At 39.7% G+C, this 22,196-nt stretch overlaps 1 protein-coding gene across 1 annotated transcript in view; it reads right to left on the bottom strand.

Moving 5' to 3' along the window:
* The window catches only part of LOC122557789 (EF-hand calcium-binding domain-containing protein 6), an 89,980-nt gene that overhangs the window by 28,429 nt on the left and 39,355 nt on the right, over positions 1-22,196 (bottom strand). Inside the window, exon 11 of the mRNA XM_043705826.2 lies at positions 17,829-17,894. Coding sequence (XP_043561761.2) covers positions 17,829-17,894 — 66 coding nt within the window. The remainder of the gene's footprint in view (positions 1-17,828; positions 17,895-22,196) is intronic.

Below are 22,196 nucleotides of genomic sequence, written 5' to 3'. Positions count from 1 at the left end.
ATGGCCAATCCATATAACCTGCACATCTTTGGACTTGCAATTTTGTAACACTATTTCAGAAATCAGACATTACCACATTTAAAAAACATTCTAATTAAACACAGAAGCAGAGGAACAGATATAAACATAGAAGATAGGAGCAGGAGTAGGCCTTTCGACCCCTCGAGCCTGCTCTGCCATTCAATATGGTCATGGCTGATCAGGGAGTTCAATACCCTAAACCTGGCCCTCCCCCTATATTCCTTAATCCCTTTTGCCACAGGAACTGGATCTACCTCATTGAAAACACAATATTTTGATCTCTTTCTGTGGTAGTGAGTTCCTTAGGACTCAATCTCTGGGTGAAAAAACTCTCAACTCAGTCCTGAGGGTTCACCTCTTATACTTAGAATATTACCATGAGGACTCTCCTTCCTGAATCTAACCTTTCCTATCGTTTAGAATCTAAGATATCCTCTAATTCTGGTTTCTTGTATAATTTCAATTTTAATTTCTGGTGGCCATACCTTCAGTTGCCTGGGTCACCAGATCCAAATCAAATAAAAAGTTACTCACTTACCTTTCCAGGCATTTTCTGGTCGAACTTTTGATGTGGGCTTTTGTACATATACGCAGTCCACCAAACTGCACAAGCAGCATCAGATGGATGCAAAATCCGGGTCATTGGAAAAACTATGTCCACTTCTTGTGGCTCATGCACAAGGACCCCTAAATCCCTCTGTGCTGCAGGTCAGGGGTCAATGGGCTTGATCGAGGGCAGTCCAGTGATGAAGCAGTGAATCAGTTTTATAGTTAGCCAGAATTACACTGGGAATGATTGTAAATATTGTAATTACAATCAATATAAAATGTGAGATGACTGCAAATTGTTCTGACACGGTGGTGAACCCGTCTGCTAACTAAACCAAACACCCAAACTTGCCTCATAACCTATTAAAGTGTGAGTGACGGAGAACTACCCAAATTTCACTATTTAAATAAAAAATATCAATTTATTCTTTAAGGTAAACATTAAACAAGAACTATTTACAACTCTAAGCCTCCTTTCTCTCAAATGTTTGTTATCTGCCTCTAACTCTATAACAATATACTGTTCCAATTAAAAACCCATATTAAAATTACATCAACTTAATTTAAAAACCACACAGCAGCTATGTCCTCTTTCTTTCAGCTGAGGATCTCCCTGGGTCGTCTTCTGTCTTTTACTGCAAAGATGTTTCATATGAAAAAGGTACCTTTGATGGAGAGTTTTTTTTAAAATGGCAGTTACTCTCTGCCTAACTTTTAAACTGCCTCCCTCTTTTATCCCTCCAACATCAGATAGTCTCATTGGTTCAATATTGGCAAAACAATAAATGCAAAATGATTGGGTTTTAGTATCCTGGGGCATAATTTAAAACTGATTAGTTAAATTCAAATTGTTGTCAAATCGCAACCAACTCAGGTATCTGCTTCACTGCCAAATGTTACATATTTTCAATTTTCCAGTACACTCAGACAGCCATCTAGTCATATACACAGGTGCTTGTAATCTCTCAATTCAGAACAACATTCACTCTCTCTTAAGGGTACAGTCCATGCCTTCAACTTCATAACAAAATTAATTAATTTCTCACATCCTGACATAGATTAATATTTCCACGTTAATAGTAGGCAACATTGTGATATTTTGGTTATCTGGGAATTGTAGTTCCAATTGAAATTGTCAGTCACAGCATTCAACAATTAGTGACATTGTTTTCAGACACAACAGCCAATGGCTCTGTACAGTCTCCTATTAAAATGTCAGCCTGAAATTAGTTCTATAGCCAGACAACAATGTGTTCTCAAATCTGTTTATGGTGGTTGGTTTTCAACCTCACAAAGGATTATAAATATCTGTACAGATAAAATGGTTTAACATGCCCCTCATAGATACCACTCACTCTGAAAAAAGATCCCAACAGACAATACAGAATTTAGTTCCCTGCCAACATCCAGTCCCTCTGCTAAATGGATTGAAGTCCTTTTTATCCTCAAAAGTGGTCACAGGAGTAGATTTTAGATTTAGACTTTATTGTCACGTGTACTCAAGTAACAAAGTAAAGGAGTACGGTGAAAAGTTTTCAATGTCACCACACACGGCGCCATGTTAGGTACAAGTACCTAGGTACAAAACTTAAGAGCAAAGTAGAAAAGAAGGAACAAAGTTAAACTTTACAAGTCGAAAAAGTATCAAGTTGAAAAAGTAAACAAATAGAGCTGAAAATTTCTTAAGGGCCTTAGTCATGCTGGGACCAAACTTCCTAGAGTAAGTTCAGCAATCTTTTACCATGAACATAAAGCCAACCTCCTTTTGTCAGCATTTTCTACCCTCATGTCAAGTCATCTAAGATTTTTTTCTTCCAACTAAAATTACTTGACCCCATGTTTTCTCACATGTACTATGCTGTCTGAAACCCTGCTTCTAAACTGAGCCACATAAACTTGAAAGAAATACACTGACCTGTTCTAAATAGCATGAGGTCCATGAAATCTTTCCACCCCCCTGCTGGAATAGTGTTAGGAATCCCACAGATGCAGCCCATCCCCTTTCATTGCAATATTGCCCATCTCCAGATAGAGTGCCTCAGTTCAAGGACAAATTCCTTGTCAGTGGCATGTACATATTATAAAAACTTTAAAAAAACAAGGACAGAATGTATACTCCTTTTCATGTAAATCAAAGCTTTATCTTTGCAGATTTTTCAATTGTGTTAAGTGGGCAATTTGTACATATTAGTCATCTGAAAGCTGGCATGTTTATTAAGAGTTTTCAGATACCTTCTGAAGCCGTACAGGTGGATCAGAAATGGATATTTTATAGGAGATGAGGTTGCAGTGAACATAATAGGCGAGATTTCAAACTATCATCAAAGGTGGATAAGCATAGGTCCAGGTGTACCCAAGAATGCTGGGCAGCTTAGAGGCAGGTTCTAAATGTGAGAGAAGAATGGGAATGTGGCTATTGGTAAATGCTTGTAGAAAGTTAGCCAATAAAATTAAAGCACATGAGATTGAGTGGAATGTATTTGTATGGATTGAAAATTGGTTAATCAAAAGAAAGCTGGGAGTTGGAATAATCACAGAATCAATCTCAGAATCACAGAATTGTTACAGCATAGAAGGAGGCTATTCAGCCCATCGTGCCTGCATTGGTTCAATTACCTAATGCTAATCTCCTGCCTCTCCCATTATCAATGCACAGTACCTCTATCCAAATAATCACCAAATACCATCTTGAATGCCTCAGTTGAACCTGCCTCTACCACATATCCAGGCAGTGCATTTCATACACTAGCTAAAGGTAAAACTACCATAGTCTCACTCTCTCATTAGAATGATTTGTCTAATCTCAGGTAAGGAGTGAGGTTGAGAAGGCAGGTCCTTCATGATAAACTCAGCACTGAGGGAATTACACCCATACTGATGGCATCATTCTATATTACAAACCAGCCATCCAGCCAACTGAGCTAACTAACCCCCTAACTACTTGCTCATCACAAGGTTATTACTGGTGGGGTATCACAAGGTCCACGCCTGTTGATAATCTTTGTATCAATCTTACAATGAATGATTTGGATGTGGGGACCAATTGCAATATTGCCAAATCTGCTGGTGACACCAAACTGGATGGGAATATAAGTTATGAAGGTGATGCAAGGAGGCTTCAAGACTGCATGTACAGACTAAGTGAGCAGGCTTGAACATGCCAGATGGAATACAATATGAATAAGTGTGAAGTTTCTCACTTTGATATGGAATAACCAAAGGGGCAGGATATTTCTTAAATGTCAGTGTGCAAAGGGATCATTATCCATGAGTAACTAGATGCATGACTGCAGGGATAACAAGCAAATAGAAAGGCAAACAGGATGCTGACATTCATTTCAAGGGAATTTGTAACAAAGGCGCAGTTGCTGCAGTTTAGAACCTTTGTGAGACCTCACCTGGAATAATGTGTATAGTTTTGGTCTCCCTACCGAAGGAAGAATATTCTTTACATTCAAAGGAATGCAATGGAGATTCACCATACTAATCCCTGGAATGATGAGATATTGAGGAAGTAGGTCTATATTCTCTTGAGTCTCAAAAGAATGAGAGATGATGTCATTGAAACTTATTAGAGCTGGCATGCTGGATATAGACAGGATGTTCTCCCTGGATGGTGACTCCAGAACCTGGGGACATAATCTCAGCAGGTCATTTAAGTCTGGGAAGAGTAGGAATTTCTTTACTCAGGGGGTGGTGAATCTCTGGAATTCCCTGCCCCATATGGCTCAATTATTGAGCAGATTCAAGGCTAAAATTGCTAGGTTTCTGGAGCCAATCAACCATTGAGGCTTATGGAAACAGTGCAAAACAAATTACACTGAGAAGACAATCAGCCATGATCTACAATAGTGGGGCCGACTCAATTGGTGGAAAAGTTTACTCTTGTTCTTAATTTCCAATTTTCTTACTCTAAGTCCAAAGAGGATAGATAGAGCATGACAGGAGCCCAGCACAAAGGGATAAACCAGAGTATTGTATGTAGTTCAGAATTCTCATTATAGGAGGGGTGTGATAGCACTGGCAAGAATGCAGAGGAGATTTACCAGGACGTTGCTTGGGCTCAAGAGTTTTAGGTATGAAAAGAGATTGGACAGACTGGGATTGTTTTCCTGAGAGCAGAGGAAATTGAGAGGGAGCATGATTGAGGTGTATAAAATTATGTGGGGCATAGATAGGGAGACGATCTTTTTCCCCTTGATGGAGGGATCAGTGATCAGGGGGCATAGAGTAAGGGGCAGAAGATTTAGAGGAGATTTGAGGAAAACCATTTTCACCCGAAGTGTGGTGGGAGTCTGGAAATCACTGCCTATAAGGATGATAGAGGGAGAAACCCTCACAATATTAAGAAGTTTTCAGATGTACACTTGCGATGCCAAGGCAGTTGAGGCTACATGTGTAGCTACAATGAGGTTACAATAGTTAGGGGATTGTTTTTGACTAGCATGGACACAATGGGTTGAAGGGCATTTTTCTGTGCTGAAGATTGCTGTGACTCTATGGCAATGGGCAAGTCTCTCTATATTTCTCTCGTCAAATCCATTGTACCCATTCAGGCACTGGTATATAGAGCATGAGAAATTCACCATCATGGATCCCAAATCTTAGCAATGAGCCTACTCTTCTATGTTACATTAATGATGTAGGTTAACTGTTCAATGTCCTGGAATACTATTTACTTTTCTTATCAAATTACAGTCTGCATCTGTTTTTACCTTCCATCATCATGTGTGACATGCTGCAACAATGCCAATCTAAAGAGACCATGTTTACTTTACCTTTCCTCCCTCCCATGTGAAATATCTGGTCATCACATAGCTGACAATCATGGCCAAGAGAGCCTTCATTTGGTGGGCAATTGATACTCAGAAAGTGTCATGAACTGGATGGTAAGCAGCACAGTGCACTGTAGATTGTCACTGTTCATCTGTTCCCCTTATAGAGTGTCTAGAATTAGGGGGGACACAGTTCAAAATGAAGCATTTCCCATTTAAATGAGGAAGAATTTCTTCTCCTGGTGGTCAGCATGAATAAAACATATCCAATGAAATTTGATGATACAATAACAGGTAGAAATATTGAAAAGAGTAAGAGGAGGCCATTTGGCCCCTTGAGACTGCTCCATTATTCAATATGACCATGGTTGATATCCAAATGAGTACCCACTTCCTCCTCATACCCTTAGATCTCTCAGTCCTAAGAACAATACCAAACTCATTTTTGAAAACATTCAATGTTTTGATCTCAACCACTTTCTGCGGCAGAGAATTCCATGGCTTGCCACACTCTGGGTGAAGAAACATCTCCTCATTTCAGTTGTAAGTTGTCTACCCCCTGTCTTTAAACTGTGATCCCTGGTTGTGGACTCCCTGTTCATTGGGAACATCAAGTTACAATGTAATTTGTGAAGAGGATACAAAGGCTTGTAGATTAATAAAGAGTGGACAAAACATTGGAAGATGAAATATAAAATGGGAAAAGGTGAGGCTTGTCTATTTTATCAAGAATAATAGAAAAGCAAAATAATATATAAATAGAGCAAGACTACAGATTGCTGCACTGATGAGGGCTGTGAGTGTCTAAGTGCATTAAATACAAAAACATTAGCTTCCAGGGACAGCAAGTAATTAAAAAGGCAAATGGAATGTTTATTGCAACATTGGGGTGGGAGGCGTGGAGTCTAACAATAGAAAAGTCTTACCATAAATGTAAAGGACATCACTGAGGTTGCATCTGAAGTCCTACGTACAGTTTTACCTTCTTAAGGGGAAATACGCCTGTACTTCAGAGAAGGTTCACCTGGCTGATTCCTGGGAAGACAGGGCTGTCTTCTGAGCAAAGGTTAAGTATTTGGGAACACACTGTTTTGAAGTTAAAGGAATGAGAAGTGACTTTAGGAAGCTTGAAAACTGAGATGCTGAGAGGCGTTTTTCCCTTATAGAGTGTCTAGAGGTAGGGGGACACAGTTCAAAAGGAATCATTTCCCATTTAAATGAGGAGGAATTTCTTCACTCGGTGGACAGTAGTCTATAGAATTTTCTTCCACAGAGAGTTGCAGAACCTAGGTCATTGAATATATTCAAAGTTGCATTAAGTAAATTTTTGATCTATAACGGAGTCAAATTTATTGGTGAGTGGAGGCAGCAAAGTTCAGTTAAAGAGGCAATCATACCAGCCATGCTCTTACTGACTGGCAGAACAGGTTTGATGGGCTGAATGGCCTACTCCTTAACCTCTCCCTGAAGATCACCTTATGAACAGTTGTAGTAATGAGAAGCTTTAACAGCAGTTGACAACAGTCTTAAAACCAAACAGGGAAAGCACATATTTAACCTGGGCACTACAAAAGTGGGCGGCACGGTGGCACAGCACCAGAAACCCGGGTTCAATTCCCGCCTCAGGCGACTGACTGTGTGGAGTTTGCACGTTCTCCCCGTGTATGCGTGGGTTTCCTCCGGGTGCTCCGGTTTCCTCCCATAGTCCAAAGATGTGCAATTGGCCATGCTAAATTGCCCGTAGTGTTAGGTAAGGGGTAAATGTAGGGGTATGGGTGGGTTGTGCTTCGGCGGGTCGGTGTGGACTTGTTGGGCCGAAGGGCCTGTTTCCACACTGTACTGTAATCTAATCTAATCTAATCTAATAATTTTAGATGTCCATTGGAAACATTGAAGGCCATTGATTGTGATCTGCTGGGAGTTAATATGCAGACATTTCATTCTGATGCATATGAACTTAGTTACATGCCACAGAGAAGCTTTTCTCATTATGTGCAGACCTGTAGCAAATATAAGAATCTGGTACAGTCAAATAATCTCCAAGCTCAAAGCTGCTTATTGTCATAGAACAGTTTCAGATTAACCTATGAAGGTGAAGGAAAAGTGATCAATCTTCTCAGTTAATAATGAAACTGGAGTTGGAATCTAATACATATGACTTTGGTGAGGTCCTTAAAGAAGTAGCAGCTTGATGCAAATATATTCAATGAAGAGCAGAGGGGTTCTGCACTGAGCCCTGGCCAACACCTACCTCTCAAACATTATCTTTCAAACAGGGGATCTGGTCACAACCTTAGTACTAAGTCTGGGACCTTGCTGTGGGCAGAAATGCTGAAACAATTCCTATATTACAACAGTTTAATTGGCTGTAATGTTTTGAATGTCTTAAGCATATGAAAGAAGCAAACTAAATTCAAAATAATTATTTATTTTTCTTATTAGTCTCTGTAGTAAGTTAGCTTAATAATATAAGGAACTTGCAGGAGCACTATGATTATAATTTTTATCTTAGCACTCCATAGTAACAGTGTTGAATTTCAATTGAACTTTTCCACTAATTAACATAGACAGGAATGGATTTAAACAAATACAGAACTCTTTAAAAGATGGATCTGGGTCCTGTTCTATTCAGATTGATTAATTCAACTTCTTATCATTTAAAATCAACAACTGAGTGCAACAATCCCTCAAATCAAGGATGATACTTATTCACAGCAAATTCCTGCATATTGTTGTCTTTTAACATAGGGACACTGCTACAACGCAGCTAACACATGGTTCTGAATGACCAGGAAACTCTCCCAGTCTTACAACATATCATAAGGTTATCAGAAGATTGCCATATCAATAGTCAACTTATCCATATTCTGACTTGCCTGCCATGGCCCTCAGGTCTTAAGGTAAATTTTGAATCCAGAGTCATAGAGTCATAATTATACAGCGCAGAAATAGTCTATTCTGACCATAGTCCCAACCTAAACTAATCCCACCTGTCTGCACTTGGCCAAATCACTCCAAAAATTTCTTATTCATGTGCTTATCGAAATGTCTTTTAAACATTGTAATGACACCCCATCCACCATTTCCTCTGGAAATTCATTCCACACACAAACCTCTCTGTAAAAACATTGTCCTTCATGTCCTTTTTAAAACACTCTCTTGTTAAAGATATGTCCCCTAGTTTTGAATTTTGTCACTCTAGGGAAGAGACCCTTGTCATTCACATTATCTATGGCTTCTGAGCTCAAAGTAGGAATGTTACCATTGCCTTCTATCAGATAATGTGATGCATTCCTGCTTCTCCTAGTTCCACACAAGAACTGTGTGCAGCTGCCAGCAATGTCCATAACAACCAAGTTGCTTTCTGTCCTATTTTGGATTCACCGATGTCTGATTTCTATCATTCCAAGAGCTAGTACCACAGCCTGTCATTTCTGTAATTTTTCATTAAGAGCAATGAGTAAATCATGCCACTGGAAATCTGCCCAATTTTTAAAAATTTGCCCCGAAACATTTGTTATGTTTAGATCTCAGGTGAGTTTGCAGACAGGATAACCTCAAATCTTCAAGCTTGGGGTGAGAAGGGATGAACTAGCTTCCCTTCTTTAGTCAACCTCTCCCTCGGTTAGTTGTGAAATGGTTAAAGACCTGAAAGAGGTGTTAGAGAGATAGTGGATGTATTGGTAGTCAAAAGTTATATATTCTGGAATGGTGCCTGCAGAATGGAAGGTTGCAAATATAATATTTCTATTTAAGACAAGAGAGAAAGAAAATGATAAACCAGAGATCTGCTTGATGTCAGTAGTAGGGAAAATACTAGAATTGTATAAAGGATGAAATGACTTGACACTTAGAAAACAATTATTTGATTGGGTAGAGTACATGAATTTATGAAATGGGCTTTGATAATGTCTCTCAAATTTAGTGTTTGAGGGATTGAGACAATATGCATGGATCAATATTGGTTAATAGAAAGAAACCAATAAGTAGGAATCAATAAATTCTCAGGGTGGCAGGCTGTGACTAGTGGGGTACCATAAAGATCAGTGGTGGGACCCTAGCTGTTTACAATTTCTTACAATGACTGGGATGTGGGGACTAAATGCAATATTTTCAAGTTTGCAAATGGCACAAAATCAGGCAGAAATATTAGCCAAGAGGAAGATGCAATGATGCTTCACAGGGATTTGGACAGGCTGAGTGAGTGAGCAAAAACACGGCGGATTGATCATAATGTAGGAGGAATAGAGTATTTTTTCAATGGTGAAACATCTGGAAAGTACTGGTGTCCAAACAGCAGCTCCTGGAGGCTGCTTTCACAGTTAGTGCGCAGGGAATTGAAATGTTTTTCAGTTCCCTCTGCCTTTCCTCGTGGTCAGTTTTGGAAGCTCTAAGTTGAGGCTTTCTCCTCAGCTGCACATTGACTGCCTTCACAGCACCTGAATTGTCAATCAGTGGATTGACCCTCTGACCAATTTAACCTGCCCACCCTCCCTAACTGGATGGGGAAACTGGAGATGACCTGCTTATTGATCACCTTCTGGAAGTCAGCGACTGTGATGGACCAGTAAATGGTTCTAATGGTGGAAAATATTCCTTAAGGTCCTTTAATTCTTGATCCTTCAAATCCTCAGCACAGTACCAATGAAATGGTATGATTGAATAGATATATATGGTTTACTTTGAAGAAATGTCAAACCAGTCAATAGATATGCTCAAAAGATGTTGACTGAAAGGTGGTTTGAAGACGCAATTTTGGACCTGTTTGTTTACCACACTGTGGACTAGTGGCAATTCAAGTGGCAATTAGATACAATATTTTTCATGCTGTGTATGTGGACTCATCACATCCACCTCCATTATAGCTGAGGGGGGTAATGGCTGATGGACCAGTTTCAGGATGGTTCAGCGAATGAGTAAGACGACCCACAGATCCTGAAAGAGAAACCCCAGTGGAGTAGGATGTCCTTATCCTCAAGGTAAAAGGAGTCAAACTCATCCTACTGTTTCTCTCTCATGGAGCAGCTGGTGCTATTCTGCCTGGCCTCATCCTCTCCTTCCATTCTTTCTGAAAATTATAATGGTGAACAAAGGGATGGCAGACCAATTAAATACATATTTTGGTTCTTTCTTCATGAAGGAGAACATATTACATCCCAAAAAGGTTGAGGACCACATGGTCTAGAGAAAAGGAAGAAGTGAAGGAAATCAGTATTTTTAGGAAAATGACTGTGTTGGGGAAATTGATAGGATTATCAGCTGAAAACTCTCCAGGCCTGATAATCTACATCCCAGAGTACTTGAGGAAGTGACCCTAGAAATAATGGATGCATTGATTGTTATTTTTCGCGGTTCTATAATCTCTGGAACAGTTTATATGGATTAGAGAGTAGCTAATGTAATCCCACTATCTAAAACAGCAGGTAGAGTGAAAACTGGGAATTAGACTAGTTAAGCTGACATTGGTAGTAGGGAAGGTGCTGGAGTCCATTATAAAGTATTGTCCTGTTTAACTGACACCAAGTTTTCTTACTTTGATATTTCATTCTTCCCTCAGAAAATAGTAGAAATAGGCAGTTCAGGCCTGCTCCGCCATTCAATACAACCATGGCTGATCATCCAACTCACGACCTTGTTTCTGCTTACTCTCCACACCCTTTGATCCCTTTAGCCCTAAGAACCTTTCTAAGTCCTCCACGAAAACACTCAATGTTTTGCCTTCGATCTTTTTTTGTGGTGGAGAATTCCACAGGCTGGGTGAAGAACTTTCTCTACTTCTTACTGTAAAGAGCCTATATTAGTCTTTAATTAATTTCTTCACGCACATATAGAAGCTTTTTACAATCAGCTTGTATGTTCCCGTAAGCTTACTCTGGCTCTTTATTTTCCTTTTCTTAATCAATCCCTCCTTCGCGGAAATCTAAACTGCAGCCAATCCCCAGGTCTGCTGCTTTTTTATGGTCAATTTAATGCTGCTTCCTTGGAAATAACAATGCCCCCAATTTTCCTTGTTAGTCTAATTTATTTTAGTGCCAAACAGAAAGGTACAATTGCTGCAGTTCCTCCATTCACTCTTTAAATGCTTACCACCATCATCGCTTTAACATACCCTAATTTATCACAGCCAATTTGCAACCATACCATTGCAGTTTCCTTTATTTAAATTCAGGACCCTAGCATCAGACTCAACAATGTCTTCGTGAAGAATTCTATCATATTATGGTCACTTTTCCCCAAGGGGCCTTGCACAACTAGACTGCCAATTATCCCTTCCTTATGGGTTGTCAGTTTGCTCATTGAGCTGGCAGGTTTGTTTTCAGACGTTTTGTCGCCATGCTAGGTAACATCATCAGTGAGCCTCCGGTGAAGTGTTAGCATTCTGTCCCACTTTCTGTTTGTGTGTCTTGGTCTCTTACGATGGGTGATATCATTTCTAATTCTTTTTCTCAGAGATTGGTAAATGGGTCCAAATCGATGGGCTTATTGATGGAGTTCCAGTTTGAATGTCAGGCCTCTAGGAATTCCCGCGCATGTCTCTGTTTAGCCTCTCCTAGAATGGATGTGTTGCCCCAGTCAAAGTGGTGTCTTTCTTCATCTGTATGTAAGGATACTAGTGATACTGGGTCATGTCTTTTTGTAGAAAGTGAGGACTGCAGATGCCGGAGATCAGAGCTGAAAATGTGTTGCTGGAAAAGTGCAGCAGGTCAGGCAGCATCCAAGGAGAAGGAGAATCGACGTTTCGGGCATGAGCCCTTCTTCAGGAATCCTGAAAAAGGGCTCATGCCCGAAACGTCAATTCTCCTGCTCCTTGGATGCTGCCTGACCTGCTGCGCTTTTCCAGCAACACATTATCAGCTCATGTCTTTTGGTGACTAGTTGATGTTCGTGTATCCTGGTGGCTAGTTTTCTGCCTATCTATCCGATGTAGTGTTTGTTACGGTCCTTGCATGGTATATTGTAAATGACATTCATTTTGCTGGTTGTTGGTCCTTTAGGTTCATCAGGAGCTGTTTCAGTGTGTTAGTAGATTTGTGAGCTACCATGATGCAAAGAGGTCGGAGTAGTCTGGTAGGCATCTCCACGATGTCTTTGATGCATAGTAGTGTGACCAGAGTCTCTGGGCATGTTGCATCTACTTGTTTGGGTTTGTTAAGAATCAGTGGACTGTGTTTATCAGTTATCTGTTCTTCTTGAATATGTTGTATAGGTATTTTTCTTCTGCTGCTTGTAGTTCCTGGGTGCTGCAGTGTGTTGTAGCCCATGTAAACAATGTCCTAATGCAGCTCTGTTTGTGGGTGTTGGGATGATTGTTGTTGTAGTTAAGTATCTGGTCTGTGTGTGTTGCTTTCCTGTAGATTCTGGTCTGCAGTTCTCCATTAACTGTTTGTTCCACTGTGACATCATGGAAGGGAAGTCTGTTGTTGTGCTCCTCCTCTTTTGTGAAAATTATGCCAGTAAGGATGTTGTTGATGATATTGTAGGTTTCCTCTAATTTGTTCCGTTTTGTGATGACAAAGGTAATGATAGGAATCATGAACATCAACTAGCCACCGAAAAACATGACCCTTTATCACTAGTATCCCTACATACAGATGAAGAAAGACACCACTTTACCTAGCATGGTGATGAAACGTCTGAACACAAACCTGCCAGCTCAGCGAGCAAATGTACAACCTGAACCTCGACCTGATCTACAAATCTTCTCAAAATCCCTTCCTCATCACACAATATCCAATCTCAGATGGATCTCTAATTGTTTCTTACCATATTAATCCAGAAAACCATCTCGTACGCATTCTATGAATCCCTCCTCAATGGCATTATATCTCTAAAGAGAAAACCACTAGGAACTGTATTATCCAATGAGAGACAACTGCCATCGGATTGCCACTCCATCCCTACTTACTTACCTAAAGGTGAAGCTCCATTTTTCAGACCAGGACTTTAGAATCTAGCCTCTTCAGAAATGGAGAATGACCTTCTTTTGGAGTCCTTGCTCTTGCTGCGGAATCTTCAGAGGAAGACAAATCACACTCACCTTTCTTCGACACCAGCTGTCCTAGTCTTTATTTACTCACACATGGAAAAGCTTTGGGTAGGGTGAGTAGGGTGGTAGAGTGGCAGGGTACCGGAGGTGTGTAGAGTGCCAGCTGGGTAAGATGGCATGGCGGTAACGAGACAGATTTCTGGAGTCATGAGGTTGGGTCAGCGGTTCAGAAGAGTTGGAGGATGAGGGGATGATGTCGGTCAGAGGATGTCTGAGGGGAAAGGCGTCAGAAGGTCAGGGCGGTCGCAGGGGTTGGAGGATCCAGGGTGGTGAAGTGGTCAGGGGTGTCAGAGGGAAAGAGCTGAGGGTTGAGGAAGGGCGTGTTGCCAGAGGTTGGGGATGGGGAAATCAGATGGTCAGTGAAGGTCAGGTAATTGGGGGAGATCAGACAATCTCAGATTGTGTTGAATTGTTAGTGGTGGGAAGCACAGGGTTAGTAAGGAGTGGGGAGGGTGAGTGGGTGAGGATAAAAGTTTGTGGTGAGTAAAGGGTGGGGTGAAAGGTCAATTGCATAGTTACCCAGGAGTTATACATGACTTTAAATTGTCTAACATTTCCTGGGGAACTATCCACATTCTCACCCCGAATTGGAAATATTCAGGCAAAGTACTGGGGAGATGGGGATTTCCCATTGAAACTGAAAATTCAGAGGCAGCTCTGTAAAGTCAGTGCTTCAGACCCTTAAGGGGGTATATGCAGTCTCTGACTATCTGGGCCTCATTTTGAGAACCACCCATTCTATGAGAAAGTACTAACCTGCCACCTAGTGGTTGCCTTGAAATAAAGAAAATCATTAGACAACTGAAAGTGTCTAATGTGAATGATGTAAACTGCACAGTATAACAGAGTAGAGCACAGAATCAGAGTTTTCCAGTGCAGGAGGAGGCCACTCAGTCCATCACTGTCTTCACCAGCTCTCTGAGCATTTTAACATTGACAATCTTTCACCTCTTCCCCATACCCTCCACATAGTTTCTCCTGAAATAATCATCCAATTTTTTCTTGAATGCCCCAGTTGAACTTTTCTCCTCCACAATTTCAGGCAGACCCCTCACTGTGTGAAAAGATTTAATTCTCATACTTCTTCTGCAAAGCACTTTAAAAGTGTGTCTTCTGGTTAAGACCACAACATGTGGGAGGAGAGGCAGGCCATTCAGCCCCATTGAGTCTGCTTTGCCATTCAATGAAGTCATGGCTGCTCTAACAATCCTCAACTCCATTTTCCTGTATAAAGGCAGGTTGATTCCACTTCATATTATGTATTTCTAAATGCTCTGCTATTATATCACTTATAATAAACTCTAACATCTTCCCAATGACAGATATTAAGCTAATTAGCATATAGCTACTTGTTTTTTATCTCCCCTTTTTAAATAAGGGTGTTACAATTGCCACTTCCAATCCTCTAGGAATTTTCCAGAATCTAAGGGTTCCTGGAAGATTACTACTGTGGCATCCATTATATCTGTAGCAGTTTTCTTTAAAATCTTAGGCTGTAATCCATCAAGGCCATAGTTTCCTTTGTATCTTTTCTCTAGTGATATTTATTGTCCCTCTTTAGCTCATTGATTAATAGCATTCCAACAATATTAAACAATGGCCTCCACCACAAAGACTGATGCAATGGATTTATTCAGTTCCTCTGCCATTCTCTGGTTCCTCATTATTACTTTTCCAGCCTCATTTTCTAAGGAGCCTGTGTTCACTTTGAACTCTCTTTTTAAAATTATATATCAAGAAGCTCTTACGTTACTTGCTAGTTTACTCACCTCATTTATTTTGGTCATCTTTTACTGGTTTTTAAAACTTTCTCAATGCTTCATCAATGACCTTTCATCGATCATAAGGTCAAGTGGGAATGTTTGCTGATGACTGCACAATGTTCAACACCAATTGCAACTCCTCAGATACTGAAGCAGTCCATGTTCAACTGTGACAAGATCTGGACAATATCAAGGTTTGGGCTGACAAGTGCCAAGTAACACTCACATCACACAAGTGCCAGGCTACGACCATCATCAATAAGAGACAATCTAAGCAATGCCCCTTGACATGCAATGGCGTTACATCACTGAATTCCATACTATTAACATCCTGAGCTCACCACATAAACACAGTGGCTATAGGAACAGGTCAGAATACTATGGCTCCTGACTCCGTAAAGCCTATCCATCATCCACAAGATACAAGTCAGGAGTGGGATGGAATATTCCTAACTGCCTGGATGAGTGCAGCCTCAACAACATTCAAGAAGCATGACACCATCCAGGGCAAATTGGTACCACGTCCACAGGCATCCACTCCTTCCACCACCAACACCAAGTAGCAGCAGAAATTCATCAAAGATCCTCAGACAGCACTGTGACCATGACCACTTCCATCTGGAAGTACAAGGGCAGCACATACATGGGAACACCACCACCTTCAAGTTTCCCTCCAAGTCACTCACCATTCTGACTTGGAAATATACCACCTTTCCTTCACTGTCGCTGGTCAAAATTCTCTCTCAAAGGGTATTGTGGGACAACCCAAAGCAGGTGGACACAGCAGTTCGAGAAAGCAGCTCACCATCACCGAAACAAGGGCCTCTAGGGATACGCAATAAATTCTGGCCAGCCAGTGATGCCCAAATCCCACAAATGAATTAAAATAAAATCTGGCTTTTTGGCAGTCTTTGCCACGTTGTATCTTTTTTTCCATCCAACTGGATGCTCCCTTTATTTTACTTGGTTCTCACTTTGTTTGCAAGTGTGAATAGTTTCTGCCTATCTACTCTGTCTAAACCCCTCGTAATTTTGAAAGCTTCTATCAAATCTCTTCCTAACTTCATTCCAAGGGAAATAGTTCCAATTTCTTCAATCTTTCCTCATCATAGAAGTTCTCATCTTTGGAACCATTCTTGGAAACAGCTTCTGAATTCTCTCCAATGTGTTCATATCCATTGTATGGTGCCCAGACTGTACATAGTACTCCAGTTGAGATCGAACCTGTGCCTTATATAAGTGGATCGTAACTTGTCCGCTCTTGCATTCTATGCCTCCATTAATGAAGCTAGATTGCTCTGTACCTGACACCTTTTATAAGAGAATAAACCCTTTATGTTATGTCACCTCTCTATGCTCTTTGTATGTAAGTGTATCACCTCACTGCATTGAACATCATCTGCCACTTACCTCCCCAGTCCACTCATGTGGCAATGTCCTTTTGAAGTTGTACACTGTCCTCCTCACAATATATAATTCTCCCAGTTTCATGTCATCCGCAAAGTTTGAAATTGTTCACTGCACACTAAGATCTTGATCATTTATAAGTATAAGAAAAAGCAAGGGTCTCAATATCGATCCCAGGGGAACTCCATCACAAAACTTCCTTGCAGCCTGAAAATACCTACTGAACATTATTCACTGCTTCTTATTCCTCGGACAATTTTATACCCATGTTGCTCCTGTCCCTTTTAATCCTCAATCTATAGCTTTTCTCACATATCTGTTGTGCATGCTGCATTGAATTTTTTTAATGGATGTAAATATAAAATGGTAATGAATCTATTAGCTCATGGAAATTAATTCCTCAAAACCATACAATACAAAATTCTCAAAGCATTTTTCTGACTCTGCTATTTACACCCCTCTAATGAACAGTATAATGTGAAATATGAAATACACACATTTAATAATATTTTGAAATGTTCCAGAGAAGTTGGAGGATTGTAACACTGCAGTTTGCATTCTGAAGGAAAGCAGATAAGGATTAGCATTAAAGATACTCATAAATGACTCCTATGACAATGAATTCATCCAGAGATTTGAACATGTAATCTAGCTGACATTCTAGTGCGGCACTGAAGGACTGCTGCACCCTTGGATGAGACACTGAAACAAGGCCCTGTCTGTTCTCTCAGGCAGATAGCCAAGATCACATGGCATTCTTTGAAGCAGTGTGGTGGTCTTATCCCTGAGGTGCTGACCAGTATTTATCACTCAACAATGACATCAAAACAGATTATTTGGTCATTATCATATCGCTGTTCGTGGGTGCTTCCAGTGTGCAAATTGGATGGTACGTTTCCTAGATTGTAACAGAGGTGACAGTTCAAATGACTTCAATGGCTGTCAGTTGCTTTGAGAGACTCCGATATTGTAAAAGATATGGTATAAATACAAGGTTTCCTCTCCTTTTTCAATTGTCACAGCTCCTTGCCTCCATATCACTGATCATTTTCTTTACAGGTAGCTGCCAGAAGACTGCAACTTTAGAGGTTTATGGGCATCGTACATGAGTAGACTTCTCCCTGTTCACATTTCAGCAGATCCATGTAAGTGTCACAGTGGGAAAAATATTACTGTCACTCACTGAAATTGTATAATTCTTTCCATCTCTTTTCAAAAATATTGAATATGCTTCAGTTTTTGTTAAACATGATCATCAAAGTGTACCTGCTCTCAATGGCAGCTCGGAATTCCTGTTGACTGATGATATTCCTTCCTAGTTTGTCAATTTTGCTGTAATTTAGAAAGAGCAAATTAAGTGAGATTGCAAAGGTATATTTTTAAATTACCTTTTGAAACTGTACAATGTTAAAACTCTTGAATGTATCAAAATAAAGCTGCATGAATGGTGCTGAGGAGGAAGTAGGGAGAGCGTGAAGTTCCCGGGAATAATGATCACCAACAATCTGTCCTGGTCCACCTACACTACGGTCAAGAAAGCACAGCCATGCCTCTACTTCCTTAGAGTGCTAAGGAGATTTGGCGTGCCCATAAAGACTGACAATTCTTTATAGATGCACCATAGAAAGCATCCCATCTGGATACATCACAGTGTGGTATGGCAACTGCTGTTCCCAAGAATGATAGAAACCACAGAGATGTGAACACAGCCCAGTCCATCACACAGGCTAGTCTCCCATCCATTGACTTCATCTACATTTCCTGCTGCATTGGGAAAGCAACCAACATACTCAAAGATACCTGCCACCCCAGTTATACTCTCTTCCACCCTCTTCTTTCAGGCAGAAGATATAAAAGTTTGTATACATGTACAAACAGATTCAAGTACAGCTTCTTCCCTGCTGTTATCAGACTTTTGAATGGACCTCTCTCTGCACCTTCTCGGCAGCTGTAACATTATATCCTGCACTCTGTTCTGTTACCCTGATGCGCTTGAATAATATGATCTGCCTGTAAAGCATGTAAGACAACACTTCTCACTGAACCTCCGTACACATGAAAACAATATATCAAATCAAAATAATTTTTCTAAAAAGAAACAGATTGCCCATAGTGTTAGGTGTATTAGTCAGGGGTAAGTGTAGGGGAATGGGTCTGGGTGGGTCGGTGTGGACTTGCTGGGCCGAAGGGCCTGTTTCCATGTTGTAGGTAATCTAATCTAGTCTGATCAGATGCTATATTGCACTGATTGATAGAAGATTTTCTGTTTGGCAATATGTAAATGAATTTGAACAGAAATTTGTACTATTTTACATTTTATAAAACTAGCACAATCTTAAATTTAACCTGTATTAAGATTTCCAAATTGTGCCCAGATGCCAACTCAATCCCAATGTATATTTCAAGTAATGAAAGGTTACACAGCTGTGTAAAGTCTGGTTCACTGGGGCATAACATTCAAGACCTTGTTGAAATATGATTCTAATGTGAGTTGTTGATGGGATGGATGCGGAAGGGATATTTCCCATTGTAGAAGAGACTAGAATGAGGGGACACAGTTTCTAAATCTAGTTTTTCCCATGAGAGAAAATGAGGAGAAATTCTCTGTCTCAGAGGGCCATGAGGTTTTGGAACTTTATTCCCCAAAGAGCCACTGTGGCAGGGTTTTGAATATTTTAAAGGTACAAGTAGGTTACTTCTTGAAGAAAACCAAAACAGCTGAATCTGGCCCCCTGTTTCCCATTCCAAGGGCAGAGAGAGGAATCAGTAATGCAAGTTAAAAATGAGGGATAAGGAAACAATTTCAGGTTAAAAGAAATGATGTGAAAGATTTTTGTTTCTAATCACAATTAGAAGTCAATAATAAAAATAAACTAAAAGAAAATAAAATTAAAATCCACATCAGTCTCAAATTAGCAAAGCTATTTGAATTTATTTCAGTAGAAACACATCATGAATTAGAGCTATAAATGGATCCAAATGTCATCTGGATACACTTTACCAACTTGGTCTCTAGCTTGGATTTTACTTTGCTGTAATTTCAATGTGGCTGAGTACTCTAGTGTAAGACAAGCAAATTTCTAAAATAATTTCCAAGTTATGGTACTTTACAGATATGAATATCAGATGAAACTTTGGGAAGGCTGCAAAATATTACTCCAACTGCTGAAGTGTGAAGCTTAGACAGCATATACTATATTAGCTGTTTTGTTAAATCCTCGGACAGGAAGGGAAATAGCATACAAACATTTTTTTAAAAAACAGCAAATAGGGTCAAAAGGGAAAAATGACAATAAATGCAAAATCAATAGTGCTTTATTTAAATGCACATATATTCAGAATAGAATAAGTGAATTACCAGCACAAATAAAGGTTAATGTGTATGAACTTATAGTATTATGGAAACATGGTTTAAAGGAGATTAAAGCTGGAATGAAATATTCAGGGTATGTAACTTTTCAAAAGGACAGGCAGGGAGGAAAAGGTGGTGGGGTGGCTTGTGGGTTTGAAGTGAAATAAGTAAGATAGCAAGGAATTATTTTAGATCAGAAGATGTAGAATCCATAGGGGAACGAGATAAGAAATAAGGGGTGTTAATAACAAATAACAGACACTGGTGAGAGTAGTCGATAGGCCCATAACAGTAACTGTATTGTTGCACAGAGAATAAATCAGGAGATGATAAGGGCATATAAATAAGCAATATATTAATCATGGTGACTTTAATATTCATGTAAACTGAGATAACCAAATTGGCAAAGATACTACAAAGAAGAATTCATAGAGTGTATTCAGGACAGTTTCCTCAAATACGATGTTGTCCCTCCAATCAGAGATCGGGTTACTTTACATTCAATAATGTGTAATGAAGCAAGCTTAATAAATGACGTCAGAATAAAAGATCCCCCACAACACAGTGATGAAAGTGTGGTGCAATTTAGCATTCACTTTGAGAATGAGAAATTTGGGTTTTAAAAAATTGTGCAAAGTTTAAATAAAGGTGATTGCAAGGGTCTGAGGGCAGAGTTAGCTGGAACAGACTAGAAAATGTGTTTGACAGAAAATACAATTGATAAACAATGGCCTACCTTTATGAAAATGGGTAATGTCTCACAACAATGACATATTCCAGGATATAGGAAGAAGGATACTCAAAACCAACCAGGGTTAACAAAGGAAGTTAATGATAATATGAAGTTGAAACAAAAAACATACTGTGGCAAAGATTTGTGATAAGCAAGAGGATTGAGAAAGTTAAAAAAGCACCAAAAGATGACAAAAATAACAAAGATGGAAAAAAGTAAACTTGATGTTAAACTAGCGAGTAATGTAAAAATAGACTCTAAGAGCTTCTTAAATATATAAAAAAGAGAGGTCTAAATGAATATTCTCCCTTAGAGAATGAGCTGGGGAAATAATAAGTAAAATTCTGCTGCTGTTGATTTCCCATAGCATCTCATGGATGCCCAGTCTTGAGTAGCAAGATGTGTCCAACATAATGCAACACTGTGGAGGTTATTCTCAATGTGAAGGTGGGTTTTTTTTCTCCTCTAGTTGATCACAAATCTTCGCCACAGTTACTGATACTATCATGGATAGATGTATCTACAGCAGACAGATTAGTAAGGATGAGGTCAAGTATGTTTTTCCCTCTTGCTGGTTCCCTCACCACTTGCTTCAGACCCAGTCTAGTATTATGTCCTTTGGGACCTGACCAGCTAGCCCTAACCTGGGAGAACCAGGAAATGGCAAAGGAGTTGAATAAATATTTGCATCAGTTGTTGTGGTAGAAGACACTAATATCATTTCAAAAATTTTTTAAAAATTAGTTCAGGTGAGTAAGAAGCAAATACAGCAAGTATCACTAGAGAAAAAGTACCAGAAAAATGAATGGGGCTAAAGGTCAATTAGCCTCTGGTCCTGCTAGGCTGCATCCTAGGATATTAAAGGAAAGTAGTTACAGCGATAGTGGATACACTGGTAGTAATCTTTTGAGAATCGCTAGATTTGTAAAGTCCCAGAGAATTGGAAAAGTACTAAAGTAACACCGTTGTTGAAACAGGAAGAAAGGTAAGAAACTTATAGGCCAATTAGCTTAGCATGTTATTTGGAAATTTTCTAGAGTCAATTATAAAGGATATAACAGCACAGCACTTAATAATATATTATACAATCAAGTGGACTCAGTAGGGCTTCATTACTGCCAAAGTTGATATGCATTTTTTGAGGTGGTAACAAGCAGGATAAAAAAATGGCAACTAGTAAAAGCAATATATTTAGATTTCTAAAAGACATTCGATATGATACCATATGTAAGGCTACTTAATAAGAACAGAGCCCATTGTTTTAGAGATAGTATATTAGCATGGATAGAAGATTGGCAAACTAATAACAGATAGAGAATTGGGATAGGCCACAAGTAGGAACAGAAGTAGGCCATTCAACCCATCTAGTCTTCTGTGCCATTCAATGAGACCATGCTGATCTGATAATCCTCAACTCTACTTACCTGCCTTTTCCCCACTATCTTTGATTCCCTTACTGGTTAAATAATCTGTCTATCTCAGCCTTCAAATGCTAAACAACCAGCCTCAACTGTCCTTTATGGTATAGAATTCCATAGATTCACTATCC

The sequence above is a fragment of the Chiloscyllium plagiosum genome, unplaced genomic scaffold (assembly GCF_037043375.1).
Source record: "Chiloscyllium plagiosum isolate Xiang-an unplaced genomic scaffold, Cpla_swu_hap1 HiC_scaffold_2, whole genome shotgun sequence".
Classification (NCBI taxonomy): Eukaryota; Metazoa; Chordata; class Chondrichthyes; order Orectolobiformes; family Hemiscylliidae; genus Chiloscyllium; species Chiloscyllium plagiosum.
This window is presented reverse-complemented; position numbering and strand designations above follow the sequence as displayed.